Source organism: Leptonychotes weddellii, chromosome 1 (genome assembly GCF_054177405.1).
Source record: "Leptonychotes weddellii isolate Sample4059 chromosome 1, ASM5417740v2, whole genome shotgun sequence".
NCBI lineage: Eukaryota > Metazoa > Chordata > Mammalia > Carnivora > Phocidae > Leptonychotes > Leptonychotes weddellii.
Window position 1 is genome coordinate 51,084,243 of NC_138369.1, and position 11,718 is coordinate 51,095,960.

The window sequence follows — 11,718 nt, forward strand, 5'->3', positions numbered from 1 at the left end:
GTGCTCAGAAGCGTTAGCACTCAGAAGATGTTTGTTGTTCTTTACCCCTTGCCTTGTGCAGGTACTGCACTGGGTGCTTACGCAACCCATTTGTGCCTCCTGCAGCCTGAGTGGTAAATTACCACCCACTTTTGTAGATTGGGACACAGCCCAAGGCCACAGGGCCGGTCAGCAGCTGAGCTGGATTACCACCCAGATGTGTTGCTTTCCCGGGACCACCAGGATTCTATCGCTGTCGCTTCGGGGCTGTGAGTTAGACCAGGGCCTCAGTTTCCCCATCCGTAGCACAGGACTGATTGGAGCACTTTCTTGCAAAGTTGTTAATGAAATCGAGGATGAGAGCCATCTCCAGGTGGGCCCTTCACAGAGAGCTTTGGGAAGGGGATGAAGCAGTGTGTACCTCATTGGGAGTCAAGGAAGGTACACCTGCTGCTGGGGGTGCTTCTGCCATGCCCTCCACATGGGTGGCAGGGAGGAGGGGTACAAGGAGCACTGCCTGCCTTCTGCACAGACCCTGCATTCTGTGCCAGCTCCAGTATCACATGGCTCTCCATCATCAAGATACCAACCCAACATCGCCTGCCTGGGGTAAGACTGCCAAAGCAAACCCCAACGTCAGAGCCCCACCAGCTCTCCAAAGCTGTGTCCTAGAAAATGCAACCCCTCAAGGCCAACACCCCACTAACAGGACAAACAGACCCCTATGTAGCAGTCTCCCCTGCATGAAGCCTGCCTCTCCCCAGAGCACTGCCCCCACCTCAGGTCAACACTGCAGGCAGCCAGGCTAGGGGCCAATGACCCAATGACCTATACTTGGCTCCTTCTGCGGGCCCTGGGCCCAATGAGGGGCTGGAGGAGGTGGCTCTGGAGCGGGAGGTCCCCGCCCAGCGGGACGATGACTGCCCAGTCTCTGCCTGGCCTCCCCACAGAGCTGGCCTCCGTCTCAGTCTCAGCCAGACATGTCCAGCCTCCAGGCACTATGCTCCGGCCTGCCACTGCAGCCCCTCCCGGAGAACCCGGGCCGCTGGGCTGGGGTGCCCCACGCACCGGTCAGGACCCCCGGCCTCAGCCCCGCGGAGGAGCAGGTAAGAAGTCGGGCCCCATTCCCGCCGGGGTCTTTTGCCCTCTGGGTGCCCTCCAGATGGTCCGGGTGGGCATTTCCTATTCCTGCTGTATCTGCAGGAGCTGCAGCTTCTCAACTCAACTTCCCACCCCTGCCGGCCAGGAGCTCCCGAGGGGGTGTCGACGGGACAGGGGGATCCAACGTGTTCCACCCTCGGCCCACCCACTTCCTCATTCTCTCCCCAACGGCCATCCTTGGGTGCAAGATTAGGGTACCCATTACTGATGTGGGGATCCTGAGGCTCAAGGTCACTCAGCCAGGAAGCAGCGGCTCTGTGGCTGCCTTCAGTCAGAGGAGTGAAGCCGGGGCGAAGTGCCCCAAAAGCATGGCAGCGCGGTGTACCCTCCTGCCCCAGACACGCACACGACTTTGAATCTACGAAGCCAGCTCTTGTCTTCGCCTGTGTCCCTCCCCGCAAATCTTGCAGTGAGTTTGCAGCGGAAGGCTAGAACGGCAGTGGGGGCGCGATGATGCTGGTAGGAACAGGACGGAAGCCAGGTGTCCCCACCGTCGCCCACAGCCCCGAGAGCCCGGCCGGAGACGGCCTGGGACTGGGGGCGCTCCAGCCAGCACCCCGGGCAGGTCTGACCGTCTGGGAGCACACTTGTCTCCCTCGTAAGCTGGGGGGGCGGGGTGGATAATTACACCACACGGTGGTGGAGGCCCGATGAAATGAAGTAGGTGGCACGGTTATATCAACAGTATTCTCCTTTTTCTTTACTCAGAATTACTAGAGAGTTTCAGGAACAGTGTGTGTGTGGGGGGGGGGATAGAAAATATAAGTAAGCACAAACATTAAAAAAGGAATCACACAACCCCACCCCAGATAAAGACTGCTGCGCTTCAGCGGCTGCCCCTAAACTTTCTGCCCAGCGCTGCTCACAAAGTGGGGGCGGGGCGCTGGGGGGCGCTGGGGCGGGGAGGGGGCGGGGCTGGGCGGAGCTGGCACAGGAGAAGGGTGGAGGGGGTGCGGGGGATGAGGGGTGTTGCGCTCGGGGGCTCTGGGGCAGGGCTGGGCGGAGCTGGGGGTGAGGGGTTTTTTGAGGGCGGGGCGCTGGGGCGGGGCTGGGCTGAGCGGGAGTTAGGAGAAGGGTGGGGGCGGGGTACTGGGTGTGAGGGGTGTTGCGTGGGCGGGCTCTGGGGCGGGGCTGGACGGAGCTGGCGCCAGGGAAGGGTGGGGGCGGGGCGCAGGGGAGTGCGGGGTGTTGCTGGGGGCGGGGCGCTGGGCCTGGCTCCACCCCCTTTAGGGGGCGGTGCTTATCTCGGCCAGCCGAACTACGTCAAGGTAGTCATTAAAGCTTCCTCCCCCTGGGTCACCTCCCCGCTGGGTGCCAAGGCCTCGACTTTTGACCTTGAGGGCCTGGAGGGCTCTGCCACCTGCCCATCTCAGGTGATACTTTTTTTTTTAAGATTTTATTTATTTGACAGAGAGAGAGAGAGACAGCCAGAGAGGGAACACAAGCAGGGGGAGTGGAGAGGCAGAAGCAGGCTTCCGGCTGAGCAGGGAGCCCGATTCAGGGCTCGATCCCAGGACCCTGGGAACATGACCTGAGCCGAAGGCAGACGCTTAACGACTGAGCCACCCAGGCGCCCCTCAGGTGATACTTTTATGGCTGTGTGATGGCCTCTTGTGCTGGGAGGAGGGCACCCAGGAGCTGAGGAGCTTGGTCACCTCATCTTTGCCCTGGGTATGTCGCCATTTGCTTGAAGGACACAAAACCCCTGGAGTAGGGGCTTCTTGCAGGTCTGGGAGTTTGGACTGTTGAAGCCGCTAAATCTTCCCTGGGGTACCAGGGTCAGCCAGCCTTCCATTGGTGCTTGTGAAACAGTAAGAAAGATGTATGTTGACCTCTGCCCTGACCCCTCTTCCTGCTAATACTTGGTCTTTGACCCCCGTTCCTGACACAAAGCTCCTAAATTCTTTGGAATTTCCTGGGTGATAGGAGCCTCTTTTGTTCTAAGGAAGCCACTGTGGGTGGGCTCCTAGATGGGGGCTGGTCACAAAAAGATCATTCCATGATTAGAAACTTGGAACTTTGGGCCCCACCCCCATTCTCTGGAGAGGGGAGAGGGGTGAGAAATCAAGTTAATAATCCATCATGCTTTGTGCTGAAGCCTCCATAGAAATCCCTTAACCACAGGGTTCAGAGAGCTGGGTTGCTGAACACACTGAAGTGCTGGGGCAGGTGTGGTGCCCTAAAAGGGCATGGAAGCTCCACGCCCCTTCCCCAAACCTTGCCTTGTGTACCTCTTCGTCTGGTTGTTCATCTGTATCCTTTCTCATATGCCTTATTATATAATAAACCAGTAGACATGTTTCTCTGAGTTCTGTGAGCTGCTCTAGTAAATTAGGAACCCAAGGAAGGAGGCTGTGGGAGTCCTGATATGTAGCTGGTTGGTCAGAAGTACAAGTGCAAGCCTGGGATGTGTGACCAGCATCTGAAGTGGGAGGGGCAGGTTTTGGGACTCAGTGTGTTAGCTCCCGGTGTGAGCTGACTCCGCGTAGATGGTGTCAGAACTGAATTGAATCTTAGGTCCCCCAGCTGATGGGGAGAATTGGTCATGTGGGGAAACCCCTCAAACCAGTCACAGAAGCGTCCTGTGTGAGAACACTCCCCTTAGAGAAGAAACACGAGAGGCAGTCCCAAACCCAGTGACTTCATCAGCAGCTCGCTTTATACTTTTCCTTCAGCTTGTTTTCAATTCTTTCAAAATTTAATGTGTCTCTTTGATTTTTGACATAAACTTTCCAGGTAATTTTGTAAGATAAGGAAGTCAAGTATTATAATCGTGGAAGTTCCCCACTTCTCCTCCTGAGTCACCATGGCCATTTTTTGGCACATCATCCACACACATTCTGTGTACATACAAAATGTGTGTGTGTCCTTCTTAAGAATATAGATACATTCTATACACGTCAGTTTTTTTTAGGTGTTCGTTATTGGTGAGTTTAGAGTTGTCCCATACTTGTAACTGGTGCGCAGTATTTCATTACTTGGGTGCGCTTCACCCTTTGTTCTTCTTTAAGTAGATTTCTCTGTTTAAATATAGAGTATGGTCTGGCTATAATTTTAGTCAGTGTATTCTCAGCACAAACACAGGACAGCTTCCATAGTGCAGAGGGAAATTTTCGTCGCGTCATAGGAGCAGTTGCTCTACTAGAAATGTCTTTAGCACCCCCTGGTGCCATACGCAACTACCCTAGTGACCTTTTCTCCAAATCCTGCCCCACCTGCGGGGGCTATTCTGGACATCAGATACCCAGACCTGAAGACCTCCCACCTGTGTCCGTGTCCCCATCACTAATAACACACTATGTTGAGCTTCTTGAGAGTGGGGATCTGTTGGGTTCATTCCTGGGTCTTCAGTGACACCAGTACTTGTTTGTTGAATGAACAGGCAAGAGTCTATGCTAAGTGCTCAACCAAATCCTACAAGAGTTTAGTGGGCAGGAGAAACCTAGGAGGGCTTCTTGGAGGAGGTGGTCATGGCAACATGGTCAAGATTCTTAGACTGGGAAATCCAAAAAGGAAGGCCATTTGGAGACAAAGGGGGGCAGTGAGTGAACATGCAGAGAAGGGCCTGTCCAAAGTATCATGGGGGTGAAGGAGGCCCCGTGTAGGTCCAAGCTGGCTATGGAGCTTGGAGAGTCAGGCCCAGCCAAATTATTGAGGACCCTGAAAGCCAAAAGCAGTGGGGACTTTATCAGATGAGTAATGGGTATCCCTTGAGGGTTTCTGAGTAGGGGCATGACCTGCTGCTTAACAATACTCCCCACAGAGAGTATAAAGGTTTCTACAGATTTCCTAAAAGGGCAGGGTGGGCAAGAGGCCCAACTAGAAGAAAGAATTGGCAGCACGGAGGGCCATGAGTGTGGGAGATGATTATTTTGATGGCTGGCAATCCCATGGTACATGTATGTGCCAGACTCTGTTCAGTTAGTCGCCAAGACAGCCTATGACGTGTGTGCTGTTATTGTGCTCATTTTCCAGGAGAGGAGACTGAAGTTCAGGGACGTGAAGGGTGCCCCATAGCCACCCCTCTGGGATAGACCGAGATCTGAAGAGCCAGAGCACTGTAGCTGCAGCCTGGGCAGAGGCTGCCCTGCCCGCAGCTAGGAAGCACCTGAGCCACAGTTTAGACCCAGGAGGTCCTGCTCCAGTTCAGGCCAGAGCTGGCCTAATGAAGCCTGAGCAAGAGTGGGTGCGAGGACTGGGGTGATTCAAACAAGGCCACGCCAGGTGGATCATGGCCATGATTTTTGACAGAAAGAGTGAAGTCAAAAACTTACAGGTGCCAGTTAGGATGGAAGGAAGGCCTAAGCCGAGTTCTCTCCCCCTCCCTCTCCTCTCTCTCTCCCTGTCTGTCTGTCTGTCTGTCTGTCTCTCTCTCTCTCACACACACACACACACACACACACACACACACACACACACACACACTGTTCTGTGAGCTAACCAATGTCGCAGGCTGGTATCCTTTTAGGTGATCAGCCACGACCCAGGAAAGATTTGCTTATGGCAGAAGTACCACTGTTCCCAAGACAGGATTCTGTCACTGTCTATTATTTTCCTAGGGCTGCTGTTAGAAATCTGAAATGGGTTTCCTTGGGCCACAGGCAAGCAACACTAATGTGTATGCAAGGATATTGAAATCATGCTTGTTCTTTTGCTCTCTGATTGAGTCTTGTGATTCCCATTTTCGGGGCACAAATATTACACATGAGATTGTCCTGGTTTATGTTTACATGTCTCAAAAGTTTGTGATATATTTTCAGTAGCATTAAATATATTGTAAAATATCAAGTTAAAAAATATATGCAGCAGGGCTGCATTCCTTCTGGAGGCTCCCGGGGGGTTGGGGGTGGAGTGGGGGTGGATTTCTTTGTTTGCCTTTTCTAGCTTCTAGAGACTGTCTGTCTGTGGGTTTTGGCTTGTGGCCTCATCCTGTCTTCCATCTTCAAAGCCACCAGCGTAGCCAATTCAAATCTCTTTTTCTGACTCAGACCCTCCTGCTTCCCTCTTACGAGGACTCTGGTGAATATATAGGGCTGAGCTGGGTAATGCAGGATAATCTCCCATCCTCAAATCCTTAATCTGCAAAATCACATCTGTTTTGCCTTGTAATTTAATGTATTCATAGGTTCCAAGGCATAGAGTGCAGACATCTTTGGGGGCCGTTATTCTGCCCACCACACCATTAGGCATCCAGAATTCTCCAACCTGATGACTAAACCCGGGACATTCTATGAATTAATCCTCTGACCCTAAGGGAACAGGCCACTGAGTTTGTTAGATTTTCAGGCCTATTGAGGCCAGGTGGGAGTGGGGAGTTGTCTAGAATATTCTTTCCAATTTATGTGTCTTGAATACATCTGATTTTATCAATAAGAACCCACTTAGAACATGTATTATATGATTAATGGGCCATAATTTCACCAATGATAATTCACCTCTGACATTCTTTTTTTTTTAAGGATTTTATTTATTTATTTGACAGAGAGGGAGAGAGAGAAAGGAAGCATGAGCAGGGCGAGGGGCAGAAGGAGAGGAAGAAGCATGTGGGACTTGATCCCAGGACCCTGGGATCATGACCTGAGCTGAAGACAGACACTTAACCGACTGAGCCCCCCAGGCGTCCCGACCTCTGACATTCTATATGCTGCACAGCAGACCCTCTGATGTAGACTGAGATTTGGAGAACTGAAGTACTCGTGGTCACATCCTGTGATTAGCATGCCAGCTGACCACCCAGGACGTGAGTTGCCAAGTAGGGTGCCTGCTGGCTCTCCCCGTGGGTGTTGTGATATCTTAAAATAAACCAAAGACCTCTAAACAAGGAAGCTACAAAGCCAGGTTAGGGAGGAAGCAAGAAATACTCCTTAGGTTCTGGTTTAGGGGTCTTTAAAAGAGCAGGTGAGTAGAGGCGCTGTGTGCTGGACAGTGCGCATTTTCTCCTCTGATCCTTTTGACTGCACAGCTGAGTAGGCCATGCCAAGAGATGAGGAGACTGAGGCAGGGGTGAGCAACCCAGGGTCACACAGTAGGTGGCAGGGCCAGGGGCAGGCTCAGCTCTGGCTGCTGTTCATGCTTCTCGGTGGGCCGCCGACCCTGTCACTACACCCAGCCTTTCCTCGCTGAGCCTACTCTGCAGAGGTCCCCAAGGTCCCTGGGTACCTGGGCTCCCCCATAGTCCTGCCTCATGCCTGTGGTGGGATCTTGGGCAGATACAACCTGTCTGAGCACCATTTTCTCATCTTAATGCTGAGAGTTGCTCCCAATAAGAGACTTGGAGCATTGAATCCTGGCCAGCAAACAGATCTGCTGCTTTGTGAATTTTTTCACAAGAAATATTTACTGCATGCCTATTACATAACTCTAGACATAGGGGACAAAGTTATTGAACAAAACTATAATAGAAGACAATGTTCCTGAACTAAGTAAAAACATGAAATTGTCGATAAAAAGATACAGTTTATCCTGGAAAGAGAAAAAAATGAAAATCTGATGTAGGATAGTTGACATTAAGACATATCTAGACTAAATTAGTGAATTTCGGGGATAAAGAAAAATTCAGTGGTCATAAAATGGAAATCTTATGCAAGGGGAAAATATGGCACCCAGAGATTTTGTGCTGCATTTAGGATTCAGGAACTTGCCAGAATCCCCTTTATGTGTATGGCATACATGCATTCTTCCTTCAGAACAGGCTGAATTTTTTACAGCGTTTAAAGACATTTTGAAGAATGGCCAAGTTATTTCTATCAATTGATACATTTTAAAAATCATAGAATTTGACAAGGTTGAGTCCAGGACCTCGGTAAGTTCAAGTGAAGCCGGCCCTGCTGTGAGGACATTGGGTTCCCACTGTGCTGCCCCCTCTTAGCGGGTTGTGAAATCTGTTTAGGGGGTTGCAATCAGTATTTATTAGAAAATGAAATAAAAGAAACTAGAACAGGATAGAATACATTAGGAGCTATGTAGTAAGGTCAAGTTTTGTGTAGATTTTGTGTGTGTGTGTGTTATGTATTGCTTTTGAAACTTCTCTTTAAATGCTCAGTTTCACTTGAAAAGCTCTTATGAGAAGCTCTACACCAGCTAGAAAACAACAGTAATCTTTGTGTTGAGGTGTACATGCACAGAAAGCAGCCAAAACCACGTGTGCACAGATGTGAATGTCACAGGTGCACAGGGAGAGGGGGACAGACCCGGGCCTTGAAGGGGGACCGCTGTCCTGACGTCTAATGCGTGGCTTGGCCTATCAACAGAGTTATGCAGTGTGTCCCTTAAGTGTGGGCTTCTTTCACTCAACAGCAGGTTGGGAGAGGCTGCCCGGCCGCTGCACGTCGCTGTGGATGGTTTATCCTCGTTGATACCCTGTAGTGGTTCCCAAAATGGGGTCCCCGGGCCAGCAGTGGCAGCACCAGGGAACTGGTCAGAGACGCAGATCAGAGGCTGCACCAGACCCTCTGGGTGATTCCGACGTCTGCTGGAGTTTGAGACCCTCCTGCTGCAGCATATTCCTAGCCACTCTTCTTGAGGGAGAAACTCCTATTTCTCATCAGTTGTTTTTCCAAGGGAGAAGGGATGATGCGTGTCTTTTCCACATGAAAATTAATGCCCTGAGCTGGGGTTTTCTTTATGGCCTCTCTTGCCATCTGCTGCCTCCTGATTACCCATCTCCTTTCTTTCCTCCTATCCCACCCAGCCCCTAAGGCCCCAGTGACACCCTCGTCCCTAGTCCTGGGTGTGTCTTACCCATGCAGCGTTGGACCTCTGGGTGCATTGCACAGGTGGTCCTGCTCCTAGCCCTCTGCCCCAGGCACCTGCGCTCCTGGCTGTGCATCCAGTGTCATCTCCCTGGTAGTACTTCTGTCCCTGCCCAAATGCTGGCATACCTAGTCCTGGGCCCTAGCGTCTTCTCCCATCACCTGCTGCCTCCCCGTGTCCAAAGCCCACCTATCTTCCTCAAGTATCACACCACCTCTTCCCTCAGCAGATAGGCACTGAGTGAATGAGGGAATAAATTCACCACACCCAGCTCCTCATCTCCCCACCCCCAAAGCGCTTTGTGCCCCAGGGTCAGCTGGTTGAAGAAATGGCCTCCACATCCACCCAGACACCAGGCTGTCACCTTGGTCCCCTCTCGCACTTTGCCTGCCTCCAGGCTCTAGTCCAGGGGTTGGAAGGAAGAGTGCTATGAAGGGGTCTGCCAGGACTCCCGCCCTCCTTGAACTTAGCAAGACAGATTGTAAGCGAGAAAACAAGCAACCCCTAGAACATCCAACAGTGAAAAGCTTGGGAAGGACACAGAGGCAGGGGGAGAGCCTGGGAGTCAAGAGGGGAAGGTCAAGGCAGCCCACTGCAGAGCAGGGGCATCTGGACTGAGGCCTGAGTAGAGGAAGAGACCCTCCAAGAGAAGGCAGGGTGGCAGAGTGGGTTTAGGCAGAGGGAAGGGTAAGTGCCAAGGCCCTGCGCCAGGACCAGGACCCTCAGGGACGTCTGGAGGATTGACAAGAGGGTTTGGGAGTTGGTCTGGATGAGAAGCCCTGGGAAGGTTTCTTCTTTCTCTTGGCCTGCTGTCCCTGGCTCCAGGCTCTGCCCCAGGCCTGCCTGGATCTGGAGGGATCTCACTTCCAGAGCTGCAACTGTGCAGTTGTGCATTGTCTGAGGCTGGTTGCCAAGCTGGGCGCTGATGCATTGTTGCTTCTCTACACTTGCACAAGTTGGCCGTGGGCTCCTGGCAGATCTGCTTTCTCCACCCTTGAGTCTGCATCTCCCACTGTAGCTGCAAGCCTCAGGGCAGGCCCCTCTCTGGTCCTTGACTGGGATAAACAAATGCAGGGACTAGAGATCTGCCTACATGAAGCGGGGAGGACAATCAGGGAAGGCTTCTTGTAGGAGGTGACATTGTAGATGGGCTTGAAGTGAGAACTAGGTAGTCTCTGGGTGGGGGCATAGGTTTCTCAGTGGAGCAGAGGCGAATCTAAGTAGGGAAAGGGGATGGCCTCACAGTGTTTGGCCTGGAGATCGCCCGCCTCCATCTGCCCCTCCCCCTTCTCCTCCCCCAGTTGGCGCTGAGGAATGCCCTGCGCTACTTCCCCCCGGATGTCCAGGAGCTACTGGCCCCTGAGTTTGCCCAGGAGCTGCGACTGTATGGGCATATCTACATGTACCGGTTCTGCCCTGCCATGAAAATGAGGTCAGTGCTGGGGGGTGCAGCATCAAAGGGGGCCCAGAGTGGGCAGCTCATGGGAGGGACGGAGCTGGAGGTCAGCCGGGGGGAGTCCAGGCTGTCCACACTAGGAGGCCCACAGCTGTGGCAAGCTGAGTGGACAGCCCTCACACAGAGAGCGGGTGGTGGCCGTGTTGTCGTCTGTGGGGGGGTCTGTAGCCTCGAGCTGGCTACAGCCGCCAGCCTGGCCAGAAGATGAGGGAATCCTTTTCAGACAGGTGTCTCTGACCTACCGTCCTGGGGAGTCAATCCTGAGCAATTCTGGAGCCAAATTGTATATGAAATCCCTTTCCTAAACTTCATGCCTTGTCCTACCGAGAGATGAGGAGAGCTTTAAAGGGATGGCTCTGTCAGTGTCCTCAAACAGCTTAGGTTCCGCATTAGGGGGGTCTCAGGCTGAACGGTGCATGGCACTGGAGGCCTTGTAAAAAAAAGGTAGATGGCTGGGCCTCACCCTACATTGTGGATTCAGCAGTTCTGGGGGGTGGGGGCCCGAGGGTCTGCCATTCTCATGGTTCCCAGACAATGCTGCCCCCACCCAGAGCTCACACTCTAAGCACCACTGTTCTGGAATATGCTGAGGCCCAGACTTGTCTGGAACCACCCCAGGGAATGTCATTCTCCCCATAAAGTAGGAGCCACGTCCCCTCATTCCTGTCAGGGCCTGTCGGCCTGGCATGTGCTCTAGAATTGATGCCCAGGAGCACTGGTGGCATGAAGGAAAGAAGGGATGAATAAACTCCATCTGGAGTAGAGGCTTCTGGAAGGCAGACATCAGCTTTGCTTCGAAGTCCATGTTCTCCCAGTTGGACCTTGCCAAGTGGGGACAAAGGGTGGTGCAGCTGGGTAGGGACCTAACTCCCCATCAGGGGAGGGGAACGACGTGAGCACCAGAGTGGGCTGGCCTGGATGGTTTGGAACTGCCATCTGCTGGCAACTCCCGGGCGACTTCTGCAGGATGCCGTCTGGCTGTCCACACCTGCGTGGCCAGGTGCTGGGCTGTGGCCAGCGTGGGCCTGAGCTTTAGCGGGCAGGGAGCCTGGTGCCCTCCCATCGTCACACCTGGTGGCTGGACTCCCCTTGCAGGGCCTACCCGATCGGGCAGTACCCCTGCCGGACGAGAGCTGCTGCAGCCATCATGCACATGATCATGAACAACCTGGACCCTGCCGTGGCCCAGGTAACAACCGGGGGAAACTGAGGCCTGGGGCCAGCACTGCCCAATAGAAATGTAACTCAAGACGTACGCATAATGCTTTTAAGCTTTTGATTTAGAAACAAAGATAGATTCATAGGAAGTTGTAAAGATAGTGGAGAGGGGACCACTAAACCTGCTCCCAGCTTCCCCCAGTGGCTGTATC

At 53.0% G+C, this 11,718-nt stretch overlaps 1 protein-coding gene across 1 annotated transcript in view; it reads left to right on the top strand.

Moving 5' to 3' along the window:
- Nucleotides 1-910: 910 nt before the first annotated feature.
- Nucleotides 911-11,718, top strand: part of UROC1 (urocanate hydratase 1) — a 44,649-nt gene continuing 33,841 nt past the window's right edge. The window contains 3 exon segments of the mRNA XM_081823181.1: nucleotides 911-1,085; nucleotides 10,194-10,324; nucleotides 11,444-11,588. Coding sequence (XP_081679307.1) covers nucleotides 960-1,085; nucleotides 10,194-10,324; nucleotides 11,444-11,588 — 402 coding nt within the window. The 5' untranslated portion in view covers nucleotides 911-959.